Below are 27,993 nucleotides of genomic sequence, written 5' to 3' on the forward strand. Positions count from 1 at the left end.
TTCCTTATTCCTTACCCATCTAAGAAGATAGGTTAGTTAGAGTGCTGCTCTGTGAACATAATCCATCGTTATGTCTTTTCGTATATTATGAAGCTCTACAGAGTATGCGTTCTGAATAAGTCTTTCTTTTTTGTGTTGTTGGTGAAACAAACTATTTTGATGATGCCCTTTTCCTTTCTAAGAATGTTAATATTTTCTAGTCGTCAAATGGAGAGAACAAATAGTGTAGAGGGAAATAATGGGGTGGGATGGGAGTTTTCCAGACTCCCATCTATTTAAATGGCAAGAGGGTGCTGTATAACATGATTGGGTACATTCCTGGCAGCAATAGGTGGCAGCAGGAATATGGAGTCTGCTATGGAAGCAGTTACTGGACACTCCAAATTGCACGTTTTCAGTCGACAAACTGTAGAGAGCATCACCTCCTTTTTAATAACTTAGTAATTCTTACCGAGTGTGGCAGTTGTGAACTGTGTTAAACAATATGAACTTTTTTTTTTTTAACAATATGAACTTTACAATTAGGGCATACTATATATTGGTGATATCACTCAGTATGTTTTCATCCAGAACACTACCAGTTTCATCATATGGAAATAAGGCTTTAGAATGTTAAAGAAGATGAGTAATTCTTACTGCTGGTCGAGGTATGGGCTTCTGAGGTTTCTTGGATCCAAGTTTCTTCATTGCATTGTAATATTTTTTCTGTTCTTCTGTCATAAAGATGTCCTGACCTCCAAAGTAAAGATACAGTATAAAACTGGTTACAATCTGAATGTGTGTTACAACAGCATTTGTACAAAAATATTTGAGTCTTTAGTGTTTTCTCAATTTTTAAATGGAAATTATCCTGTTTCATATGTTTTTTGCTATATATGTTTTTTGCTATATATCCTGTTTCATATATACATATATATATACACATACATACATATCTTTAATTTTCTTATTTATGTGAAATTCTGAATACTATTATGTAAACCTATAATCACATAAATGTCTGATTAGTACAGGATCCTAATTTCACTATATTATGTTTAGAAGGAGGCTCAGGGGTCTCAAATATATTTTTGTGAAAGAAAAAATGTTTTCTTAGTCCATTTCACTGTTGACAGTTTTACTTCTTTATTCAGTAATTTTAAGTACTTCTGGTGTGCTAGAAAATGCAACTGGTATCAGAATTACATAGATATATGAGACACAATGTCTTGTTGCCACGTGGAGTAGGAAAATGAAAACAGGTGGAAAATGTATAAGGCTATATATATATATATATATATATGTATTGCAGAGATCAAAATAAACCCTGAAAACTTAGAAACAGGCTTTATATAGGGGGATACCCTTAAGCTAGGTCTTAACCGATGAGGTGTGCTAGGCAAAGCATTCCAGGAAAAGAAAATACCCTATGTAAAGTCATGGAGACACAAGAGTGTGGCTTGTTCCGAAAGGGTAGAAAATCCATGTGGCTATGTGTGTAAAATGTAGTAGTAATGGTGGATATTGACTGAAGAGTAGGGAAGTAGATATAGAAATGTGATGTGGAAGAAAATGCAGGTAGAAAACTGAGTGGAAATAATTTCTGAAATTCTCTGTAAGCAAGGATGAAACATTAGAGGAGGCCCACTGGATGCTTTGAAGCCATGGTCACATTTTTTTCACAAAGACAGGATAGCAGCTCAGCAGAGGATGCATCTAGGGAGGAGCCACCAGCTAGAGGCTGGAAACTCTGGATCTGAACTGACCAAATAGTGAACTGAAAAGAATATAAAAATGATCTAAGTCTGTCTTGATTATGAATATCCTGATTATTTGGATGTACAACAGACAGAACTTCAGGGGAAATCTGAGAGCTGAGAAATACTTATCTTCTTTTTCTGTTGGTTGAAGTTATCTATGATTACACCAATGAATAGATTCAGAGTGAAGAATGACCCAAAGATGATAAAGATGACGAAGTATAAATACATATATAGATTTTCTTCATAAACAGGCTGAAGTTTTACCTAAATGGTATTGAAAATATTAAATAATATTTTAAAACATAATAAATACTTAAACTAAGTTAACATTTGGTGAGTGTTGTAACTTAATCTAGAGCTATTTTTGCCTTGTTGTGAGATACTGTTCTGCAAAAAATGTTCTTTTTAAAAACTAGTATGATCTAGGAGAATGAAAGTTTATAATTTTTATGATTGTTCTTGAATCTGTTTTTCCACTGTGACTTACCTGTATATTTCTTTAAATAACAGTGGTATAAACAAACATCTTGAACCTGTTAATAGTCTTACAGTTTTTTTTTGCAGCATTTTAAATTTGAGTCTGGAGATGTTGGCTCTTGAAGATATGGCTTTAATAATAGAATATCAACTTCTAAAGGAATTCAGCATAAACATATATTCTGAGGAACTTTTTCAATTCCTATTTTCAAAATTGAATTTCCCTGAAACTTGCTTTTTTCCTGTTTTTTTTTTTTTTTTTTTTTTGGAAGTTGTTTCACAGACTCTGTTTATCATAACCTCCAGGGTTAGGGAGAAGCAAGTTACTTTCTCATGAGCAATGTTCCCAGTCTTGAGTCTCATTTATGGACCAGTTTCATGTCTTCTGATCCATGCAGTTAGATATCCTTTCATATTAGATATATGTGTCAGACATATATTAACCAAAATACCATATTTATTGAAATGCATTACCTTAAGAGGATCATTTCTATATGCAGTTATAAATGTTCTCATTGCTATTATAGAAATCTGGGTCATTCACTTAAATTGTTAAAAATGTTCACTATGGAAAATCTAGTAACTATGAAAAGTATTTGAGTGATACTTACATCTCGTGAATCAACAGCTGCATACATAATATCCATCCAGCCTTTAAATGTGGCCTGTAAACAATATATATTTGAATTCTGCATAAAAACCTAATCCAAGAATATGGCATTTTATCATATGAAAATCTGATAGTGTTACTACAAGTAAGTTTTTGTATGATATCATAAAATTCTCTATAAAGAGATTAAAATGAATTGAATGAAGAAATTGAAGTAAAATATGATTGTATTTAGAGTCTGGAATTCATTTCCTTTGTTCTCCCAGAAGATATTAATTACTTTCTACACAAAAATTGAACTAGAGGCTTGATTCATAAAATATCCATCTTGGTCTCAAATTCTTTTTATACCAGAATATAAGTTCTGTGATTCAAACCTATGGTGTGTTTAAACACAGCTCAACTGTTTTCATTAGTGAATTACTGATTAGTTAATATGTGGTCAATTAAGTAAAAATTATTAAACATTATACATTTTGAAATCTACCCCATAAGATTTACATTTCTACAAATAGCAGAACCATACTCCTTAGATGTTGGTGCAATAAATTTCCTGGCTAATAATATATATACATTTAATTCATCACTAAAACATGTACATTGTTACTTTAACATATAAAATTGCTCCTTTGGCAATGATTGCCAAAGAAAACTAAAAACAGTAAAAGTGCAATTGCACTCGATAATATAGTAAGAAAAAAAACAGGAAGCAGGAATATAAGACTATATTAAAACATACTAAAAGTTGAACACTGGGAAAATTTGTAATCAAATGCTGCAAAACATCTTAAAGTCAATTAAGTTAATAGTATAGGTGTTATCATCAACTACTTTTGTTCTGTTAAATACTAATTATTCAAGCAAAGCACATCAGAGAAGCACAAAGATCATTATCTTTTGTCAGACATTTTGAAAATGTTTCCAGAACTCATACAGTGGCAACTTACCACTTGAAGCAATGCAAGATAGCCAGCGCCAACATTATCAAAGTTTACTTTGACGTTTTTCCATCTAGCTTGCTTGCCAAGAGCCTGACAGTCGCTCAGATTGTTGACTTCACTAACTTCAAACATGTTACCCGTTGTCGTGTTAACACAGTGGTAGAACTTGCCAGCAAACAAATTCACACCCATGATGCTAAAGATCAACCAGAAGATGAGACAAACCAAGAGTACATTCATAATAGAGGGAATTGCTCCAACAAGAGCATTCACAACAACCTGGAAGAGAAGAGGAGAAGGCCACTTACAGATCGTTAAGATGAAAACTGTTCCTTTTATTTATTTAATACTAACATGGGTGTGAAAAGAGTTAAATAAAAATCTAGGTGGATAAGTTATTTCTCATGATGTGTTCTAGGACATATTTGGTAAGGGAAAACAAACAGTGACACAACTAAAGAGCTAAAGGATTTAAGGAAAGCAAAATATGCCAAAGTGTGAAAAGAAATAAAAACCTGATATAGTAAGATGGAGTCAGAAAGTGTTTGTATGCTGGGGAGAAAAGAAAAAAAAGATGTATTAAATACCAACAAGAAATAATTGTCATTCAGCAATACATTTTAACTTCCAAGTGTTAATGAATGATTGATGATTTGAAAACATGGTTAAACAAACCCTTCAAATAAAGTATTAATAATGCCTTAAATAAGCCTCCTCAGATCAAGTCAACATTTTATGACTATGAATAATAGTGTCTTTTTTTCTCTATTGGTAAATCCCAATTTTAAAAAGTATGTTAAATTAGATGGAATTTATCTCTGGACATAAAAGTACCGAGTATGTCCTCATTGTTATTCTGATCTCTCAAATACTCACTTTGGGGTAGGGTACATGTTACTTCAGGTAACATTTGGGGTATAGGTTAGTTACTTCATCAACCTGAGCTGACCTGTTTCATGAAGGAGAAATTAAGTTACCTATTCTCTCATTAAATTCAAAAGCTTAATAGGTATTTTGAAATCTTTATGGAGATTGACAGTATCTTTTCTTATCTACTTTAATCTGACTCATATTGGACTGTTTTGCTAAGCATTTATGTTAAACTATTGTTTTATTTTTAAAAAGTATAAGTGTTGTTAGAAATCAACCTCAAAAAATTTTAAATTGACATCAAGGCCTGAAATCCAAAATTCATATGCTATTTAAATTTTATTTCTTTTAGAAATTAAGTTATATATATTATACTTGCCATGTTTCTTTGCTCCTAAAATTTGGTAAAATGACGTCCACAAATTTTCTTATCAAATAACCATGTGATATATTTCTTATTTTATAGGTGGAACATTATTTCAGCCATATAATTAAATTAAAAATGCCAAACAATGTTTTTTCAGATTAGAGTAAATTTATAAGCTTCTTATTTTGTTCATCTTCCTTCAAAAAGGAATTGTTAATACAAAACCATGCAAGTAGATGAGGGCTTAAGTATTGTCAATAATGGCAAAGATTGGCTTGAATAGAACTTGAAATTGTATTATAATTTTTATGAATTTTATCTTGTCTTGTGACTTTTTTTATCAAATAGCAATGAAATGAAATTAGAATGTAAAACCAAATATGTTTTTGCTTACAATGTTTCTGGAAAGTCTGTACAGTGGTTTCATTCTCCCTGAAACTCCCTGAGTGAATTTTGAAGTCAAGGCTGAAGTGTTTGTTTTTATTGCTCCAAACTTCTAACATAAAAGCATTATGGCCAGGGAGAAAGTCAATATCCATGTGCATTTGCATGCTGGAATAAACAAAGCTGGCCTTTGCTAAGTAGTATTTTGAGGGGTGTTACGAGTGGTTGTGTATCCAAATAAATGTGTACTTTATGTGTAGATGCATAAAATACACACTAAAGAATGGAGCTAAAGAGGAAAATGCACATGCTGTGAAAAGTGAACCTCATTCAGAATGCTCACTTAAAAGGGCAATCTTTAAAGCAAACCCCAGGGGTTGCCTGAAATGCCAGCTAATTGTTCTAACCCCCTATTTTGGTTGCTTAGGATGTATAGAGGCTTATCAGAGGCTACATTTTAGGGTTGTTTTCTTATACGATTATTTTTGTTACTGATATTAAGTGAAGAAATAAAGCACACAAAAACCTTTTACCTTTCATTCATTACCAGTGATTTTTGAGGAATCAAACTGCCTATTGGGAGGAAGAAAAACCCCTACTAGGATGAATGTCAGTAGTGAAAAATCATTTAGATATGTATAAGCAATGAAATGAAATAAATGGCAGTGTATGTTTTTGGATGTTGTGGAAACATCCTTGAACTCTCCTCAGAAGACCTGGATTCTAGCCCTAGTTCTGCCACAATTTCTGAGGACCTGTTTAAATATACCTCAGTTTCAGGAGGCTAACCTTAGTGATAGGTCAGATTCCTTTTCTGAAATTCTGTAATTCCGTGAAATAAATGTCAGAAGAGTATGGTACCCTTCTGTAGCTAAATAATTAACCTACATTTAATTCTGATATGAATCATCAGAGAGCTTTTATTCTTACCCTCATGCCTTCAAACCGGGATAAAGCTCTTAGAGGTCTTAAAGCTCTTAACGTCCGCAGGGATTTAATGGCACCAAGTTCTGAGTAGCCAAGAGCATTGGCTACCAAGCTAACCAAAGAAACCTATAAAAAGGAAAGATATTAATAGTTCACCTAGAAATAAACTGTCGACTAAAGGCGTAAGATGTTGTGTCTATTCTTTAGTACCAACCAAATAAAATTCAGACATATCGTGGCGGCTTTCATCTTCCATGTAGGGGGTTCATCTTATGTTGCCAGCTTCATTTCATGTTATTGCTTTTCTTACCAATGGAAGCAGAGTCTTGGCCAATTTTTATAAACATGTAAACCCTTCCCGTTAGTTATTTCACCCTGTGGAACCCCTTTCAACCTGTGCACATATCACTGAGGATTCAGGATTTGTTTCAAAAGCCAGATCCTCCATGGATCTGTGTTTAATATCATTGATTGGAAATCATGTTTCTCTCCTGAATTTATGTAGTATCTTAGTTATGTGTATTGGAAGCATTTACCATTTAATAGAATCAATTGATTAGATATCTTCTTTTTCCCTTCCAGGTCACATAAACTTTTTATGAAACAGTCTTCTCTCTGTGTGCCTAATACTGTCTGGTTAAATATGCTTTAGTTAATATGTGTTGGATAAATAAATAATGGAATAATTTTACCTGAAAAAAATTTTGTCAGACCATGTTGTAATAGTTTCATAATAATGAAGAAATGTTTATTCAAAGTTCTCAACTTATAATTCATAGTGATAATACATCTTCTGATATTTATACACATACTAAATTATACTTAAATTTGTGAAAGATTTAAGAAGACATGCCCTTTTTTGAGAGGAAAAGACTTTATTTGCTTAGATTTTCTTTCAACATAATATTTATTGAACATTTACTATGTGCAAGGTTCTAAGTGCTTTATGCATATAAATCTTAAGAAGTAGGTAATATTACTATTGCCTTCTCACTGGTGAGGGAGTTGAGCCCCTCACTCCTCTCTCCCCACTGCAAAAAAAGGGATGCATGGTAATAAGAGATGGAGTTAGGTCTTGAACCCAAGTGACCTGACTTCAAAGCCATATCTTAACCTTTTGCATACAGTTTCAAAAAATTTGTTCCTCATCTGAACCATGAAAAACACAATGGTTTGAGTGGCTATCTTATCAGTTCTTGCAAGGACTGTACAAAAGTAGTACTTTCCTTGATGCATATGGAGGAGTTAATTCCGTACATCCACTGGATGGTTTAAAGGCATTGGGCTTCATTTCTTGTAAAAAGAGCTTTTGAAAAATAGATCTAAATGAATCTTTCCATGGTCTTGTGAGGTAGGATGGAAACTGATATGCCCAAGAACACATGGTTTAAAAGGTGACAAGGAAACCAGAACTGAAGCTTTAAAGGCACAAGGAGCCATTGCTCCCTCATTGTTTAATTTAGCATATATCTCACAGAATCTAACAGAAAAATAAATGACTAGTGGCAGGATAATTTATTGAGCTGTTCATTTCTGTCTAGTGTTTACTGCTACAGAAGACCAGAAAGATAGGAAAGGTTATTAGAGAATGTACAGGCTTCTATGTTCTGGGCTCCTTTGCTTTGGAAAGCATTAACAGCTTCTTTAGGCTTCTGGAACTCCTTTCAGAAGGCTTCCCTCATGCTCTTTAGGTCCTTTTTTTGAGAACTGGGTGTTTAAAGGGAAGTGGCTGCAGGTTCCTCACAACCTGCAGTAAGGAAGTAAGGATGCTTTTGCTTTGAAACGAAAAGAAAAGTAATGGCCAAAATCAGGACATTTGGGATTCAAGTGGCTGGGAGACACCACTTGCATATAACCACTCCACAGTGGGGTGACTCAGTTCCTAGAGATGTGGGGCATTAGTGAACTGAGCTTCTTTTAATAGACCTCATTCCATTTTGTGTAGGACAAAACTTTTATTAGGTTAACTATTGCAAAAAGCTACATATACCTTAAAGGGAATTTTGAAATAAATAATTTTAAAGACTTGTAATATACTTAAAATGTGAAGATAATGCCCTGTACAGGTAGTGTGCTTTACAACTTAAAATGATTCTTTTTTACTATTATCTCTGCTTGAGAGTGGTCAAATGACTAGTCCAAGAAAAGGTAGCAAGGGGCAAGGCCATAACTGGAGTATGTCTTCTGTTTTTAAATCCAGTGTGTTTTTCACCTCAGCAAATATGTCCTCAATCTTTCAATATATAGCATTTCTATCTTCATTTTTTGTGCTAAACATAAAAGGCATTCTTGCTAATGTGTACAAAATATAACAAGTCCTTTGACAAAAACTGAATTTTTAATATAAATTTATATGAACCCAGATGCTTCACAATACAGCAAATATATGAAACTGTGTTAGAAGTTTCAGGGGGCTGGTTTAGCTGCCATTCACACCTTTCTGCATCCCTATGGCAGCGAAACTGAGAAAGAGAAATAATGCAGGAGGGATTTGTTGGTTCTGAAGAAGACCCTAGGAGTTCTGTGATTGCTTAATGAACCACATAATATGAATGTTTCTCTTTAAAATGGCTAATGGTAATTTTTTGAGAGCAGAATGTGTAAAAACCTTATAATCACTTCCATGCATTCCAATGATACATTTCAACCCAAACACTTGCATAATTTTTGATGACCAAATCTAGAAGCATTCTCCCACTACCATTATTATTATTATTATTATTATTATTATTATTATTATTATTATAACATTTTCTGGAAACAGAAATAAGAGCTATGTGAATTTGAAAAGTAGAAGAATTCATTATTTGCAGATATATTATTGTTGACCTAGAAGAACAAGGGAATACGGTAAAAAACTATATAAGAAATACTATAATTATTTTAGGTGCTAATATATGGTTTCACTTATTTTTTATTTTTTTAAAGATTTTATTTATTCATGAGAGATAGAGAGAGGCAGAGAAACAGGCAGAGGGAGAAGCAGGCTCCATGCAGGGAGCCAGATGTGGGACTCCATCTCAAGACTCCAGGATCACACCCTGGGCTGAAGGCAGGTGCTAAACCACTGAGCCACCCAGGGATCCAGGAATAAGCCCATTTAAGTCAACATAACTTGTCCCAAAGTAGAAGGCTTTAATTATTCCGTTTCAATCTACCAGTTGATGCTTATTTAAAAGGGAAGTAATTTTTTTGGCACATTCTTTGAAATGAAATGTATTCATTTAGACTTTATTCAGTAGATACTTAAGTATCTATATTAGGTGTCTCTAAGGATACAAGCATGATACAAAACCCCTGCTCTTTTTGCATCTTACTCATATTTTCTGTATGGGCCAAATATATGGAAATTCTTGAAGTACAAGGTAGTATTTCAGTAAATGTAAAATTTTTACTAAGTGTAAATATTTCAGTAAATTTCAGAATTCGCTGGAGAAGTTCTATCACATTTCTAAATGATCTTCGTGCATGAGAAAATCTTTCTGAACCATAGAGGATTCTTAAATGTATTTAGTGTTGCATCATTTCAGGGAGAAACTGAAGACTATAAATGCTAAATCCCAAAGCCAATCTGAAAATACAGTATTATATTTATAGCAGTTAGATAGTAAACCCCTGGAGTAAAGGAGAACGGAATTGAGAATTAGGATTGGGACACTAAGCTCAGCTTTGTTACTTAGTTTTTTTTTATCTTAAAAAAAATATTTAAACTGAGGCTTCAGTTTCCTAATGTCTAGAATAAGGCCTAGATATTCTTTGAAGCCCATTTCAGCTGCAGATTATAAGAATGTTAAACTTCCCTTTATGGATGGCTTCTCAGGATAACATTAAAATTCACCTCTGTTATCCATTAAAAGCCAACTATGGAAATTGGAAATCATTTCTGGTCTATTAAAGTGACTTGGTAGCAGATTTCTTATCAACTCAAAGGGTTAGACACATTTTGGTTATAGCACTATAAGTATGTATGTGTGTGAAAAAGGGGAGTAGAGTTTAGATAGGTCCATACTTATCAAAATGATAAAAATAATGAATATAAACATACAGCAATTATTGATTCATATTGGCAAGTGTTAGAGCTAAAAATAAAGTGCTTTATTATTGCTAGGGAACAGCTAGAGATAGTGCTTAAAGTACCTTGTTTTGTTGGGAGGCTGTGAAGCCTTGTGCAGTGGAATATCACAGACTACAAAGAATCAGATGACTGTCATTTTGCCCCACTGCTTCTTCATTGCTTGGAATAAGTAAATAGGCTGCAAGTCAGACAGATCCTATAATTGGTAATGTTTTTTATGACTACTCACCCCAGGGTAATCATATTCAGAGCAGGGCTCCTACACCTAACTCTCTGCGTGGTAAATTTCTGAATAGGTTCTGGGATATCTACTGACTGAAGGATGGAAATGTATTTTATTGTCCCTGTGGGTATGTGGCTGAATGAATGCAGTAAATGTTTTTGTTTTTTGTGTTTTTTTTTTTTTAACATTATTTAGTAACAGGTACTCTAGTAAGGAATTAAAATACAATCTCACAAGTCCTGACCCTATATCTCTTGATTTTACCTTCTGGAGTTATTTTTTAAAATATAACTGTGAGTATAAGCTAAGTGCTTAGATCTGTCAACAGATTTTTAGCTTTTCCTTACCTTGAGGTCCTTAACTTTTAGAAAAATAACTGTCTGCTTGTGGCATAGAACACTCTGTGTTTTCTTTACACTGTCTACATTTTTAGGACCTCTTCTATCATTTCCTATGAAGCTTTCCTAATTTTTACATTTATTTTAGTTTTTTTTCCTTTTCACTGCAAAGTTGTATTAGCATTAGTAAAACCAGGTTCTCAAAAGTCAAGGTTTTAATTAATGAAATGTGAAACTTATCTCTTTTAAAAATAATTTCATAAAAATCACTCAGGATACTTACATCGACAATCAAGAAATCTAGCCAGCACCAGGCATTGGTGAAATATGTTTGAAATCCATAAGCTACCCATTTGAGGAGCATTTCCAGAATAAATATGTAAGTGAAGACCTTGTCAGCATATTCTAGCATGGTTTTGATAGTCTTTCGCTGTTCAATGTATATATCTTCAAAAGCCTGTGAATCAAGAATGCTTTTATTTTACTTGAATTGAATGACTTGTCTCCCCCAAATACTTGATAAAATTGCTTAGTGTAATATTGGACGCAAAGTAGTAATTTGAAATTACTACTAAATATTAGCTAATATCTGACAAACATTGGACAAAATCTGAAGACTAAAACTAACAGAAAATGTTGGCAGGGGAAATGTCAACATCTTCTCTGATTTAGTATATTCTTTCTTTCTTGCTTCTCACCCCAACATCTCTATCTCAGTTGCTGCTGCAATGATATGTTTTTAGAGAAGTAATATGAACTCAGGATATAACTAGAAGTTCTTTAATGAGAAATGGACTTGGCCTATTCCAACATTATTTTCAACGATTCCCTGAATGATCTGGCTTATTTTGAAGAATAAATTGATTATACATAAAGAAAACAAAATACACTTTTAGTCCATAAATGTTAATATAATTATTAGGGCGAACTGGATGGTATTTGACATGGAAGTTAACATAGTTACAGGATGTCTCTGTGAATGGTTGTCTCAGTGAGGAAAACATCTATTAGATAAACACCAGATGAGAAATTCCATCTGCTTATTCATAGTTCTGATTTATTCTGTACTGAATTTTGCACAGTTAAACCCTGGGTGCCATGCTCTGCCAGCCATGGATATACCTTCCTCTTTTGCTTCTTAAACTCCATGTCTGTTTGTGGTATTTTCAGAAAATAAGCCGTTTCATGAGAACATGGTTCTTACCACTTTGCATTTCACTTACCAAAGCACCACTGCTGAGAAGAATCATGAAGACAATGAAAGTCTCAAACCAGTTGTGCTCAACGATGCTGTAGCAGGTTTTCCGAAGATTCCACCAGACTTTGCCTTTGCCCTCTTCTATACTTACTTGACAGAATGGAAACTTTTTAATACATCCTAGAAGATAACATTAAATATAAGAAATTAGACAAAGGTAAATTCTGTACGACATATGGATTCGGTAGTCTCATCCACACAGAGTGCTCACCACAATGAGTATAGGCACCATGCCTCACATACAAGGTCATTACAGTATTACTGACTGTATTCTCTTTGCTATAGACTTTTCATCTCCATGACTTACTTATTTTATAACTAGAAGTTTATACCTGTGAATCCCTTTTATCTATTTTGCCCATCCCCCTACCTACCTTCTTTGCTTTCCCATCCACCTCCACCTTTTCTAGAAAATATATTTTAATCTTAGATAGGAAAAAATAAGCTTTGTTGTTTTCTCCCCATACCAGTCTCAGATCATCATTTATAGGGTAACTGGCTACTTCATTTCTTAGTTATCTTCAGCATCCTTCCTATACAATGAATCATTCTCAGACAAATATATTCAGGCAAACACCTAAAATTCAAGGAATTACTTTATCAAGAGTTGCATGAGTATAGTTTCCTTTTTAATACTAGGTAGGATCTCTCTCTGCCTCAAGGCCATTGATTGAAATAGGGTCCAAGAACACCTCTAGGTTTGGGGAAAAACTGCATGTTCAAATTGTTTATTAATTTTTTGACATGATCCTGAATATTTCACTTCCTTCTTTTCATGTACAGAAAAGCCCCCATCTTCCTAGGTATCAGCCACTGTCAGTTTTCCCAAGGTAATTTATTTTCACCCTCAGTGCTTTTCTTAGTTACACCTATGACTCATCTTGTTAGTCAGTATTGCTGCTCCTTTGTCTTCCCCCCCTCCTAGTTTTCATATTATTTCTCATTTCCATCCATTCTTCTGCTCTAACTCTCTGAGCTACTACTCATTGGATTAAATCCGGTCACATTGAATCAGCAGATCTTTATTGATTTGTGTATAAGACACTGTACTGATCACAAGTCAGACCTGTACTGACTGCCTGTCAAGGCTTTACAATACATCTGCATCCCCAAACAGCTCTGATCACAGCACAAATTAACCACATTTGAAACTGTGAAGGATGGAGTGTAATTACTGCAACATCTATAAATCAAATCACAGCATTGCCAATGAGGTCTGAAGGGACTGCAGTCAGTATCAATGAGATGACATTCTAGAATGCCATTTATCTCATGGGGTTAGCTTCTCCACATTCTGGAGGATAAAAACAACAAAAAACCACATCAGATCATCTTTAATTGTTCAGGCACCGTCACTGCTATAATATAATCTGGAAATATAGATAAATTAGCTTTTCAGAAGAAAAGATAAAAACAAAGAAAAACATGCCTTTACCATTTCTTTGAAATATGACCTCAAGTGAGGTATTATCAGTTGCTGTAAGAAAAGCGGGGAGACTGCATTTTAATCATATTGAGCTTGTTTACCTTCAGTAAAACAAGCTTCCGGTTTAAGGTCTTCCTCAGGTTCAATTTCAGCCTGTTCACCTTCCCGGGGCGGAGCAACATCAACTGTGCTTCCTTCAGATGAGCTGGTTGCATTTAATTTCTAGAAACAAAACCCCATTGCAAATTGTGATTTTTCTCCCCTTTTATTCATCTAATTTGGAAATTTTTTGTCATAGTGTGAAAAAATGATAGTGATCACATTTGACTCTATTAACATTGTTGATAGATTATGTACTAATAATTTAACCAAATTAAAGTCCTAATATTTAAAACAATGTGTAACTACTGACCTGATTCAGACAGAAAAAGGTTACACAGCATTCAGTGTGAGTGATTTGGAAAGAATGGGTTGTACTGATTAATTTATTTTATTATCTCTAATTGTATACGGATGCCATATGAAATAGTTTAATACATTAATACTCATGCCAAATCAAAAATAGTTTGATGAAAGTTTGGTGGGCTGACGTTCATTACTGATTATATTAATTAAAATGCATCAAATTAAAATGTCCACCTCTTATGATGGAATTTTGGGAGCAAAGAACATTACCAGTCATCTCTAACTACTGTCCATGTTTTCTGTAATTTTAGAAAGGAAGAGCAGCACATTAACATTAGTCACAGTCATTATATTTCAACTTTGAGCTATATTTTTCCTCTGGCTTACATAATCTTCTTTACTAGCAGAAAAATGATGGATCTCTCTCTCTTTTTGAACCGCTTAAATGAATTCAATACTTGACAAAGAATTCTAAATGAAATGGAAATTTCCTCATAAATGGCATTGGACAGAATCTATATAGACTTTTATTAGGAGCACATTCTGAATTCAACATGTTATCAGGCTGTGAATTTTTCCCTTAAATAGATCACTGTGACATGCCACATGGCTAGGAAGAGCCACTTTAATGTTACAAGAATAAATATATAAGTACTTTGAGATCACTTGGGAAGACATTATGGATTTGCAGTGTTTTATGAAATGGATGCAAAGAAATAACACACAACAAAACCTAGCCAATGTAAAGCTTTTAGGATGAAAAAATAGCACATGGACATGATAATGGTTTCTTAACCCCCATTAACTTTAGTAGCTAAGTGGTAGGGGTCACTTTGTTCTAGCCTTCTGAATGAGTTAGCATATTACTGAAAAATCCCCAAATGACTCCCTAAACATTGGTCATATTGGAGAAAATTTGGCTCAAAATTCCTGATTTACTGAAATCATAATACAAATGTAGTCTAAAATTTTATGATTTGAACTATTGAAAAGTACTATCCAGATATTTTCTGTGATGTTACTTTGAAGGTGAGATTAATCATGTCCAACTAAATATATTATGAAAAATAAATATATTAAAAAATAGTTTATATCAAAATATAATTCTATAATAAAATACCTCCTAGTCTGGAGCTAAAGAGAGAAGCTAGGCCATCATTTTTGGCCATTGGTTTTTAGGATCATTACAATACAGGAATTTGTACCATTAAATTCCTCCACTTTCTAGAGAGATGAGAAAGGCCAGGACATACTTTCTTCCCCCAGGATTTTTCTGCTTTTTATAGCCAGAATATCTTCATATTTTAAGAAAATCCCAGGAAAGCTACTGCTGGATAGAACTGAAACAGCTCATGATATAATGGAGAAGATGGTTGAGCTTGGCAACTAACTCTTCCCTTGAACACCATGACATTTGACAAGTGGAAGCAGTAATATACACTGCATAAGTAAAACCAGGGAGAAACCAAATTATTTTTAGGTTAGTTATAAAAGTTTCATGTTTCTTCTTCCTGTTCATCAAACCAAGTTGGATAATTTCTTCTGAGCCTAGTCATGGTCCACCTCCTCCATGAAGCCTTTCTTTCTTGCATGATTTCTCCATGCTAAATTTTATTGAATGTTATACTTGTTTTGTTTGATCAAATATTCTTATGATTATAGATAAATTATATATGTACAAAAATTATACATAGGTACAAATTATATATTTATGTACACAAACATATATACCAAAAATATACAGACACATATATATACCAAAAGACCCAAGCATAGAATAAACACCAAATAGTTGTATCAAATTTATGGAGAGACAATAAATGAATGATTGATTGCATTTTTGTATTACTCATATAGAAAAAATTATAGTGGTTAGATAATTTCATCTCTCTACTTTGTTATGTAACTCAATAATGGCCTTGACAGAAGTCTATTTAATTGTATTAGATAATACATTTTTAATGAATAGGAATTATTTAGTTAATAATACTTTAGCAATAAAAATACATGATATTTCCAAAATGTTTTTCTAAAATATTGGCAGACATTCAATAAGGGAATCTGAGGGAAGAAAGTAATCAGTATATGTGTATATACACACAAATATATGTATACTTTTCTATTCAAAAACTCTAGAAAACATACTACTCTCATTTTACCACTATTAGTATAATGTGAGCTGTTCATTTTTTTGCATTATAATTGTCTGCCATATAATCTACAGGTGTAGATACAAATACTTAAAACAAACCCAAATGGCACAAATAATATGTAGCCACTAATCTCAATGACAACTGAGTCTACTCTTTGCCAAGTACTGACCTCTGGATGTATTTTTGTTATTAGTACTGTCTTTATAAATGTGGTTAACATATTTGGATATAAATACTTTCAATTTTCTAAATAGCTATAGAGGTTATACATGTATATATTATAAAGACTGTAAAGTAGAGGGTCAGTAGTGAGTTAGTTTGCCTCTATCTGCATGGTATTATGAGAAATAATGTGTTGAAGAAATGTGTGGGAAATATCAGAAAGGGAGACAGAACATAAAGACTCCTAACTCTGGGAAACGAACTAGGGGTGCTGGAAGGGGAGGAGGGCGGGGGTGGGGGTGAATGGGTGATGGGCACTGAGAGGGGGCACTTGACGGGATGAGCCCTGGGTGTTATTCTGTATGTTGGTAAATTGAACACCAATAAAAAATAAATTTATTATAAAAAGAAAAAAAAAGAGAAATCATGTGTTGTAAAACAGACACCTCCCATCCTCTGCCAAAACTCTGTGTATTCCGCTCTTTCAAATGAGCAGAACCCATTTTTTGTTTTTTAAAAATGATGTGGCCAGGTATACTGTCAAATTGATTTATTTATATTTTTTATTAAATTTTTTTTAAGATTGTATTTATTCATGAAAGACACACAGAGAGAGGCAGAGACACAGGCAGAGGGAGAAGTAGGCTCCCTATGGGGAGCCCGATGTGGGACTTGATCCCAGGACCTCAGATTATGACCTGAGCTGAAGGCAGACGCTCAACCACTGAGCCAGCCACTCGGGTACCCCAAGCAGAACCCATTTTATGTGGAGAATTGCTTCACTGTTATTCAGGAATTTTTCTGATTATAAGGATAACCCTTTAAAATTTATACTCTGGAAAACTTCTTAAGGAATATTCAGAGTCTTATAGACCCTTATGCATCAAAGCTTGAAAGATAGCAGGCTAAGATTCATTTCAGTAAGAAGTGTTTTGTGGGGGACTCCTTTCCCTATGGAGGTTGACAAAGTTAATTCTTACTAATTTTGAGAATCAGGCTTATTCCTGTTGTAAACTTCATAGGGCACATTTTTTTGTCACAGGAAAGTACATATATTTTATTCTATGAAATTAGAGAAATCTTGTGTCAACTATGTAAAATTTCAAAAGTCATGAATTTACTTAGATTTTTATAAAATAAAGCTTAGAGTGTGTTTTTATTAAGCTACAGCAATTTACCATTTATGATATACTGCTTGATATGCTTTAGTCACTGTATCCGTAAAGAATCTTTAAATAATTAATTTCTTCCCTAGAAACTACTTAAGCATTTAAAATCCTATTGTGTTGATATAACACCATTTATATATTCTAAACATTTTCTAATTTATTTCAGTACTTTGGCACTCATACTCTCGTAGAGTATAGTTTTGTTATACATTTTATCATAGCCACACCGAAATGACTTCCAAATTTATTAAAAGCATGTAACTGATTTAAAAGCAAGTGACTGATGATAAATACAAAGGATAACTTACTTTCTTTATATTGCCATAGCTGTGATACTACAATGGTATAAAAAAAAAAGCAAAGAAACCTGAAATGAAATTTTCCATATTAAGGAACTCAATACTATACTAAATAACTAAATTAATACTTGTTTAGAAGTAGTTAGAAAAACATAGTTAGTTATATAGGCATAACTATAGAAAGCTTCCATATAAAACCATATAGTACAAGTTCAAACTTGTGTTCTTGTACTATTTTCTCCTTACCCCTCCGATATTTTATGGCACTTAAGGTTTGATTCTTCCATCCCTTGTAGAAAATACTGAGTCTACAGAGGGATGATGGCTTATGCTCTACAAATGCACACTGGAAAGCAGGTTTTAAGATGCAACATTCTCCAGGCCTAATTCAGCCACAGAAAACATGCCTGGCTATAGCAGAAGCCTGGCGCAATACTGTGGAAGCCGCACACTGATCCAAGAACCATGTTCTCAAAGACATGGTCCCTGAATATGAAGTTTTCAAGAAGATTAACTGCAAATAACCATTCGTAAGAAATGACAAAATCAGTACCCAAAAAGGCCATGAGACCATTTTCCCCTCTAATAACATGAACTTATATAGAAATCCCCCTTATGATGAATATTGCTCTGGGTTTTTATCCAATTAAATAATGAAATTTAACTTTCAGAGATAGAAGAGAATGTTAGCAACTGGCCTACTTCCACTGAAATGCGCTTACATTTCATTTATTTTCAATCAGCTACCAAATGTTTGAGTCTCACAAACTGCTGTATGATTCAAGAGGCAAAAATAAAAGATTCAGCCATTACAGATTGCCTTTAAAATCTAGCCATTTCTCTCACAACTTCTGAGTTTTGTCTTACAAGTAGAAGAGGAAAATCTTTTGGTCACACATACTATCAGGGCCTTAGTCTGATCTTTTGGATATGCATATCCATATCTTGACTTATGATGTTTCACTTAAAGAATAGGTAGGTAGACACACCAGGAGGCCATTAGGTTGCTTGTCCAGTCTTGTTTTTACAAGATTAAAACAAATAGCTCTCTTTTCTGGACGACTTATTGAATGTTTAAAAATACAAACCACTCATATATGGTTTTGCCTCGACATATTTTAAATGTGCAACAGCCCTGGTGCTTCTTTAATTTTAAAATGACCTTGATAAGAACATGATAGAAGAATTATGTGGTAGTTGAAGAGTAAGGTAAAAGGGCATCAGGAAGCCAAAAGAAATAGCTGGTTTATCTTGAGAAGATATATAAAAATTTCTATCTAAACTAGCCTTAATTAGGTTTTATTTCAACAGAAGTACACTAAAGCACCACAACAGTTCTCTGAAGGTCAAGATGGCTTTAAAATGGTATTCACATACTCATCTGTGCCTCTGGAAGAGTTGCCTCACATTCAATTTCACACAAAGTGTTTGGAAGACACTGAGAGCAAGATAGAGAAAGCCCAGAGGTACTTCCATTGCTCTCCAGATTCTGAAAACAGAACACAGTGCCTTTTCCAAAAGGGCACATGCTTGGGATCTTAAGTATCTATTTTCAGTTTCCATGAAGGCCTTGAAAAGGAGGGAATACTGTTATAAACATAATTTTCCAGTACCATTTAATTCTGTTCTGCTTGGGAAGAAAGAATAAGTCAGATTTTTTTTCCCCCACTGGCCAATGTTGGTTTATACCCCAAAGTTAAAAGTAATTGCTAAGTAAAAATTGCATAAATCAGGGACATATATTTTTTCTATGTTTCATTAATAATATTTCTGAATTTGTTGCATTCTCCAGCTAATTCTTAGTTATCCCTAAGGAAAAAGTGAATAGGTATGAATTAAACCTAGAGACAACCCCAAACTCTGGCTAGATATTATTCTTCACCAAAAGTATTGAAATTGCCAATATTTGAGAGCTTTTTTCCATTTTTGTTTTATAATTTCCCTCCCAGATCCCCCATTCTGGCTGAGATTCCAGTAAGCATGGATATCAACAAGAGAAGGTTGAGTCAAGAGAATAAACTAAAGGCTTAGTTAATCCACAAACTTAACACTGATCTTGGGAGATGCCCTTTACTCCCCATAAAACTATAGTAATACTAAAAAATAGGACATTATCTGTCTCTTTTTTACCTGATCAGTTTTAGGTAGAAAATTTAGGGAAGATTAACGTAGATTAGGGAAATTAAAAAAATGGGTACACTGGACCAGTTACTTAATGATCAAGATGTAATGAAGTATCCCATATCATGATGCTTTCCTTCTTTTGATTACTTTGCAATGAAAACTTAGAGTTTTACAGACATATGACTTAAAAACTTTCTTAAACTACATGAGAATCCAAGATATGTGGTGCCCAAATACATACAGACTATGGCCCTTCATATCCAAAAACTTATGATCACCTGTTTTTGTCTTTTATAGAGCCTTTCAAAAAAAACCACGAAAGCATACATTTCCATCTGGAGCAAATGAATTACAAATGTTGAAAATTATATTCATGAATCTGAATATAATGATCTGAAAATGGCACTATCAAAAAAGTCCCATGAGGCTCATTTTGGTCATACAGTTTACTTATAAGGGCTGAATCAGCAACAACAACGAGTTGTGGTCTTATTTTAATGAAATAAAAGCAGAGAAATAAAAAAAAAATGCATGCTCTCTTAACTTCTTGACGATATTGAACTTTAAACATTCCTATCATATTTTAAAATAATTATAAATCCTATAGAGCATGCAATTATTGCTTTTAAAATTTTTAAAGACTAAACTGGAAAACTCATCAGCAGAATCATATATGATGTGGGACTGCCCATCTCGCCTGACCATGCTATGATGTGTCACACAATTCAGCAGAGAGCGGCTGGGCACATCTAGCTCTTCCTTGCCATGGCAGGGGAAGGAACAGCTGAGTAGCATGCAGGCCAGTCAAAATTCACTTAGAAAGTGATTGTACATGTACAACTTGCTTGGGTAACCTGGGTAAAAGTGGTGGCACGAGCCTCTGGCTGGTTAAAAAACACCAGAGCTGCACTCTTGATGGCTCCAGCTTGATTTTACCCCTGTGAGAAGTAAGAACGGTAAGCGGTGAAGGTCACAGTATGATATTGCTAGATTGTGCTTTGGAATTCAACTTCAGATAGGATTCTTAAGAACATTTATTCTATATTCTCACTCAGGAAGACAACAAAACCTTTTTAAAAACTAAACTAAAAATTCATAGTTCTATAAATATTCTAAGAAATCATGATTACATGAATTTTAAATATATAAAAACAAACAATTCTACTTTATATTTTGTCACAAGATTTGTATAAATCCAAGTTTTTCCAGGATAAATAAGAACACTATTTTGCAATCCATACCTTTAATTCTCTTACATTTTTTTCATGCAGAGCTTTGTATTTGTTTTCATACCAGCCTGTTTATGTTAGCAATCCATATATTTGGATATATAAATACATATATTAAAAATGTAATAACAGCAATTCATAGCTTCATCTCTAACAACTTTTAGGGATCATTTTTCCCCAATTGCACTATAGCTAGATATACAGTATCCTGAAAATGAATGCAGAGAGTTAGATGACTAGAGTTTTCAAATACCATCTAAGTTAATATTAATTACTGCCTCTTAAAGCAGAATGTATTGCAAGGTTTTAAAATTTATTTACTTTTTTAGTGAGTAATGTATCACTCTGTTGGTTTAGTTTGTATGATTTCTTAGTGTGTCAGCAAAAAGAAACGATATTCTGTATTTTCAAAGCATAACTCAGTGTTCTACTTACAGTCAAACTAAGAAGCATGAACCAAAATGTCACTTTATGGATATGTTATTTTTCATTTGTGTGTGTATGTGTGTGTGCAATAGTTACTAAAAAAGAATAACCAGCCTATGTAAATAGGCATCTGAAACGTGACCTGTGTTCAGTGCCAGCAGTTTTCAGAAATTCCAGGTTAAAACTGAACTTTCCTGGAATTTATCTAAAACAACTGTATAATGTTAGAATATGCAGATTTTTTGCTTTTTATTTTTAAAAACATTGTACTTCTAATCTTTGTGTGAACACATATGAGAATTGCCTTGTTACTTTTCAGGGTGGGGTGGGGTTTTTTTTTGTACTAATTTTAAAAATTACCCGTAAAAAATTTATTGTTGAATTTATTCCTACCATGTGAAATAATTTGAAATTTTATCCTTGTTTTATAAAGTACTTTTATATTTAGTTTGATAAATTTTCACACTAATATGTCTGTAAATCTTTAAACAATTTCATTACACTCTATAATTGATTTCCATGTATCCAAAATTTAGCTTGGAAGAGGATAGAATGGTTATAAAGAGTCACCCAAAAATGAATTTTTGTTTGGATGATAAAATATTTTCCAGACACAGTGTCTCTATGTACCAGATTATGATTTCCTAGCCATTAGAAAGCATGACAGTGAGGTGGTATTTTTCTAAGCAGTCATTTGAAATATCTATGGGCATTATAGAATTTTTGAAATATTCTAGAAGCCAACTTTTTGGTAGAAAATTAAGATACTAAATTTCCATAAGTCCAATGTGATAAAACCTATGATACTACTGTAACAAAAGTTTCTCTAACCTCTTTGATTTTTCTACCTCTTCTTGACCCCAGGCTAGTCTTGTTTCTAATCTTCCCTTATTACTTGGTAATAAGCTCCTCTATTGTTAAGGAATCTGATAATTAACAAATCTTTTTTAAATCCCTGATTTTTCACCCAGCCCTCACCCTAACACTGTTACTTCTAATTTAGTATATTCCAGTTGAATTCTTCCCTCTTCCCACTTAAACCTGGTAACCTTCCTTATAAGACCCTTTCAGAGAGTGCAATTACTTTTTTTTTTTTTTTTTCCAATTTCCTAGTCTCACTAGTTTGTCAAATTGCTAGGTCTCAGTGACCACACTTATTACTTTACCTCAGCCCAGAATTTCATCACCTGATTGCTATCAAATGATTGTCACCACATATCCTTCACTCGAAACCATCTTACTCATTGATACCAAATAAACTTTCCTAAAACATCACTTTCCTTTTGCCTTTCCCCTGCTTCAGAACAAATAGATCTGTATTGATTATGCTAGCAATTCTAAATTTTTCTACTTCTAAGACTTTACAATCTGGAAATACTTTATTCACCCAAATTTTCTACTATCTTCTCAACCAGTAGGTTATTCATGCTGATTGTTTCACTGCTGCACCTTAATACCAAGCTCATTCTCAACTGTTGCTTTCCTTTGGTAGGATTTTGCTTTGGCTTTTTGATCATATATTTGACTCAAATTTAGAGGCCTATTTCAATTTTATCTCTTCCATTTAGTAACTTGCTATGTTCTTGCTGTTCTCAATACCTATAATTTTTATATTCGGTCCTGAAGGATGAAACTTTTTAATAGATCTTTAATAATTTTGAGAATTAGTGTTGGCTTCCTTGAAGATGTTGAGATTCCCCAAAGGCAGTTGTATTATAGAGCTCTCTCCTTTAACTCTTCCTTAGTCTCAGTATCCAGCAAAGTGCTGAGTTTGAAAAAATGCTCAATAATTGCTCATTAATTAATTGATTTTTTTCTTTTCTTTTTTTTTTTTTAACAAATCTTTTTTTTTTTTTTAATTTTTATTTATTTATGATAGTCACAGAGAGATAGAGAGGCAGAGGCACAGGCAGAGGGAGAAGCAGGCTCCATGCACCGGGAGCCCGACGTGGGATTCGATCCCGGGTCTCCAGGATCGCGCCCTGGGCCAAAGGCAGGCGCCAAACCGCTGCGCCACCCAGGGATCCCAATTGATTTTTTTCTTAAAAAAATCTGTTAGGTGATGAAAAATAAAATTAGAATTGAGTTATTATTTTATCAGAATAAACAATATGTAAATTAGAATTGAGCTCACTAAGCAGACTTTGAGTGGAATTCCAAGAATATTATACCCCATTTTGTATATGGTTTTACCTTTAAAAAATATTTTCAAATTTACTATTATAATATATCTCAGCAGTGCTGAAATGTCTAAAAGGAAGGATCGAGAGCTATGAGTTATGACATTGTCAACTACTTATTATATTATTTATACGAATTCTGTTGATACTGTTCTTAAAAAGAGAAGTTTTCCAAATATGCTCAAAAAATCAGATGTCAATGATCTGTTTCCTGTGGTGCTAATATCCTACCCTCAAGCTAAAATCTGTCTTTTATAACTCTGTGCTAGACTTACTTTCCACTGGTATATTAGAAGTCCAAAAATAGGTAATAGTAAAAAATTTTAATTCTCTTCTCTGTGATACAGAATTGCAGAATTAATACCATTAAGCTGCTTTTATGGGATTCTGTGAATTCTGATCATACAGTAAGAACAGTTCCCTTTCTTCTTTGTTTTATTTTGAACAACTAGTAATATAAGTAAGAGCAGATTTTCAACTTTTACTTCTTAACTGTAATCCTCAAGTATAGCTTTTCTAAGTAGGTCTTAGCATTTTAAAGTTAATCTGGAACACTTGGACTTGCTTGTCCTTGACTGGGCAAAATAATCAATGCTACTTGCACTTTCCAAATATATGTAACACTTTCATAAATAAATATCACAGTAAAGCTTTTGGAGGTGAAAAAAAACCACATAAAATTTTCACATTAAAAAATCATAGCAAAACTTAATCTAGAAAGTAAGATGACACTTTCACAACGATTGATAAAATATTATTCATTGATATGTCTAAAGAGCATAATAGAGTGTGTAGAATAGAAAGCAGTAAATATGGCTTATTTTTTGGCAGGCCATATTTTTAGCCAGATATTCAAACAATCAAGAAGACGAATATGCAAATTATTCAGAATGATGATCTCCTTTGGAAAGTTGGAATTTCTATGAATGAATTTCCCAATAAAAAAAATCTCACAATTTTCCAACACTGCCATATGTATATATTGCCTTTCAATTTACTTTTTAGTAATGCATATGAACACAAAAATACTGAATAACCATAATGCATGGTTATTATAGGAAATGCAACAAAAACTTTGAAAGCATTCTTACCTCTTTGCTTTCTTCTAGTTCTGACTCACTGCTAAACTCTTCAGTATTTAGGTTTTCAAAATCGGACTCTCCAACAGCAATTGGCACTGTTACAGTGAGGCTGGGGTTGTTTATGAATGACATGTAATCATTTTCATCGATTACGTATTTTTCAACACTGCTTCCAGTACCTACACCACTGGTGGTTCCGTTTCCATCTTTAAGATAATTAAGTTCTTTGCTTATTTCTATTCCAGTATTATTGGATATGCAGCTATCTATTTTGTTGCCTTCATGGATCTCTATAACTTTTGGTTTTCTAAAAAAGGTTTTTCTGAAACACTCCCGTATCTTATTTTTCACATAATCAATTCCCTTTTGCATCCTTCCTACTGCAATCTGGAGATTGTTCATTTCATTATCATCATCAGTAGCAGCAAGATTGTCTGAGCTAAATGAACTCAACAATAAGGCCAGAAAGAGGTTCAGAACCTAAAAGAATAAAAGAAAATTTGCTACATTAATACGAAGTATGCATATTAGCATAGATCTTTGCTAAAGTTAATTTAACAAATGCTTCTTGAATGCTTACTGTATTTCAGACACGTGACTGAATCTTACACTATTTAAAGGACCTGACAGCTACTATCTGCTGTAGGGGCAATATGATAAAACAAGTGCCTTTTCCTTCATACCAAGAAGGACAACAGGAAACCAGGACTTCTGAGACTTAAATTGTGTACTCAGAGTTGCCAATGAAGAGACAAAAATCCCGTTTTGATGGTTTTGGCCAATGAGAAAAAAACATCATTTTAGTCATTTTACTTCATGTTATCAGTTTGTCTGAGAATGTTTAGCTTCATATATACAAATAAGGATTTTCTTTTTGAGAGCTTGGTGATATGTGTTAAAACAGTATACTTTTAATATAAATTCCTTTGTCCAGTGGCCACAAATTCAGAAAAGCAGAAATTTCCAAATGCAAATTATATTAAGATTAACACATCTCCCATCAAAGCAAGAACTCTAGTTTGTTTCCTTATTTCTGCATCAGATTTTGTTCAGAATCTAGAGCTTCCTGATTTACTCTTCTGAAAAAAATTTCATGTCTACAGTTACCCCACAAATATTCTTTCAAGCAGTCTCACTTAAAAATGTACCTCTCAAAGCAAAGGTTAAGTATGATGGCATGAAGAACATTATGTACACACATAATTGAGAAATGTAAGCATTAAAACATGTAAATATACAAATTACGCTTTTACACTAAGAACTAAAAGTAAGTTTTTTAATTCTGCTCAGATTTAAGTGTGAATAACTTAAATGGCAATAATTTATTTTCTTTAAATAAAGCAAATTCAGGGAAGGATACATTTAGTCCCTTTCCAAGTTGAATAGTTAAATTACATAGCTACAATCTAATACCCTATTTCATTGAAATGTATCTTCAAAATTTGGTAAAATGCAACTTACTGCCTCTGAGTAGGCCGACAGTATGAGCTATGAATTTGTAAAGGGTAATTTGAAGATAGGGTAGACAGCCATATTTTTAGATTTACCGAAGGTCATTTCTTTATAAAAGTAATAATAGGATAAAAAATAATTCAGTCCATAATGGTAATAAAGGGATAAAAAATAAGTCTTCATGAAAAATTTTCTCTAAAAACAAACAAAAAAATCCTAATATTTTTGCTTCTAAACTTTCACAGATACACTTCAGTTAATCCCCACACCAACCATAAAATTTCAGCATTGTTATTCAACTTTCATAGTTGGGGAACTTGAGGCTCAGAGAAGTTAAGTAACTTGCCCAAGCTCAGAGTGCTAGTCCTGGGATTTGAATCTAGGTTGTTGGTGATAAAACCAGAGCTATCTATTGCATCAGGCCACCTTCCTAGCTACTCTCTGATCTTGTCCTTAATTATGAGCATTTATAATATATACATACCACCAGGTTTCCAATGACCATGACCAACATGAAAACAATAAGGCACATGGTTTGGCCAGCGACCTCCATACAGTCCCACATGGTTTCTATCCACTCTCCACAGAGCACGCGGAACACAATCAGGAAGGAGTGGAAGAAGTCATTCATGTGCCAGCGTGGGAGTTGGCAGTCGCTGGAGATCTTGCAGACACATTCTTTGTAGCTCTTACCAAAGAGCTGCATGCCGACCACGGCAAAAATGAAGACGATGATGGCCAACACCAAGGTGAGATTACCTAAAGCCCCCACAGAATTGCCAATGATCTTTATCAGCATATTCAGCGTGGGCCAAGATTTTGCCAACTTGAAAACTCGAAGCTGTAATTAAGTGAAAAGATATTCTCAGTAGTAATCACAATATAATTTTGGAAGTTAGTTAGACATTGTATTTTATTATTATACCATATTGTAGACCTACCTCTGAGGGATATAAAATCTCAGACCATACTAAAATTCAAACCCAGAAAAAATAGCTTATAATACTGGAATTATTAATCAAATCATTAAATGCAAAAATAAAAAATATAAAATATGTCAGGATAAATAGAAAATTTCTAATTCATCAACAGTTATATCCCTTTCTGGTTCATCAACAGATATATCCTTGAAAACAAATTAATATTTTGATTGGAGACATTTAAATTGGATTGATTTTAGCAAACTGCACATTTTACTTAATTTCCAATAAAATTTTATATTTTTTTTTAAATTTTTTTTTTTTAATTTATGATAGTCACACAGAAAGAGAGAGAGAGAGAGAGAGAGAGAGAGAGAGGCAGAGACATAGGCAGAGGGAGAAGCAGGCTCCATGCACTGGGAGCCCGACGTGGGATTCGATCCCGGGTCTCCAGGATGGCGCCCTGGGCCAAAGGCAGGTGCTAAACCGCTGCGCCACCCAGGGATCCCAAAATTTTATATTTTTAAAATAAATTTTGCCGATTTTTAAAAAGTTTGTTATACCATTGTTTAAAATGCTAATGATATCAAATGTTTTCATACATGTTCCTTTATTTTATTTTATTTTTTTATACATGTTCCTTTAAAGTAGTTCCTAATATAAGTTTAAGGTTGATAAAAAACTAAGATTAACTGAGGCCTCAAATTGTTATTTGCATTTCTTTACGGAGTTGAAGCAAAAAAAAAAATTAAGT

The 27,993-nt window shown here is 33.4% G+C and overlaps 1 protein-coding gene and 1 long non-coding RNA gene across 6 annotated transcripts in view; one reads left to right on the forward strand and one right to left on the reverse strand.

Annotated features, from left to right (window-relative positions):
* LOC121471828 overlaps nucleotides 1–27,993 on the forward strand; it is an 81,804-nt gene that overhangs the window by 19,266 nt on the left and 34,545 nt on the right. The window contains exon 2 of the long non-coding RNA XR_005982711.1: nucleotides 26,907–27,068. This is a non-coding gene — a long non-coding RNA (uncharacterized LOC121471828). The remainder of the gene's footprint in view (nucleotides 1–26,906; nucleotides 27,069–27,993) is intronic.
* The window catches only part of LOC121471827 (sodium channel protein type 3 subunit alpha), a 106,436-nt gene that overhangs the window by 5,094 nt on the left and 73,349 nt on the right, over nucleotides 1–27,993 (reverse strand). For all 5 annotated transcript variants that reach the window (XM_041722670.1, XM_041722673.1, XM_041722672.1 and 2 more), the window contains 10 exons: nucleotides 26,804–27,160; nucleotides 24,877–25,347; nucleotides 13,740–13,860; nucleotides 12,178–12,332; nucleotides 11,238–11,411; nucleotides 6,322–6,444; nucleotides 3,777–4,049; nucleotides 2,831–2,884; nucleotides 1,869–2,006; nucleotides 637–741 (listed from right to left, as the gene is read on the reverse strand). In XM_041722670.1, coding sequence (XP_041578604.1) covers nucleotides 637–741; nucleotides 1,869–2,006; nucleotides 2,831–2,884; nucleotides 3,777–4,049; nucleotides 6,322–6,444; nucleotides 11,238–11,411; nucleotides 12,178–12,332; nucleotides 13,740–13,860; nucleotides 24,877–25,347; nucleotides 26,804–27,160 — 1,971 coding nt within the window. The remainder of the gene's footprint in view (nucleotides 1–636; nucleotides 742–1,868; nucleotides 2,007–2,830; nucleotides 2,885–3,776; nucleotides 4,050–6,321; nucleotides 6,445–11,237; nucleotides 11,412–12,177; nucleotides 12,333–13,739; nucleotides 13,861–24,876; nucleotides 25,348–26,803; nucleotides 27,161–27,993) is intronic.

Source organism: Vulpes lagopus, chromosome 11 (assembly GCF_018345385.1).
Source record: "Vulpes lagopus strain Blue_001 chromosome 11, ASM1834538v1, whole genome shotgun sequence".
Taxonomy (NCBI): Eukaryota; Metazoa; Chordata; class Mammalia; order Carnivora; family Canidae; genus Vulpes; species Vulpes lagopus.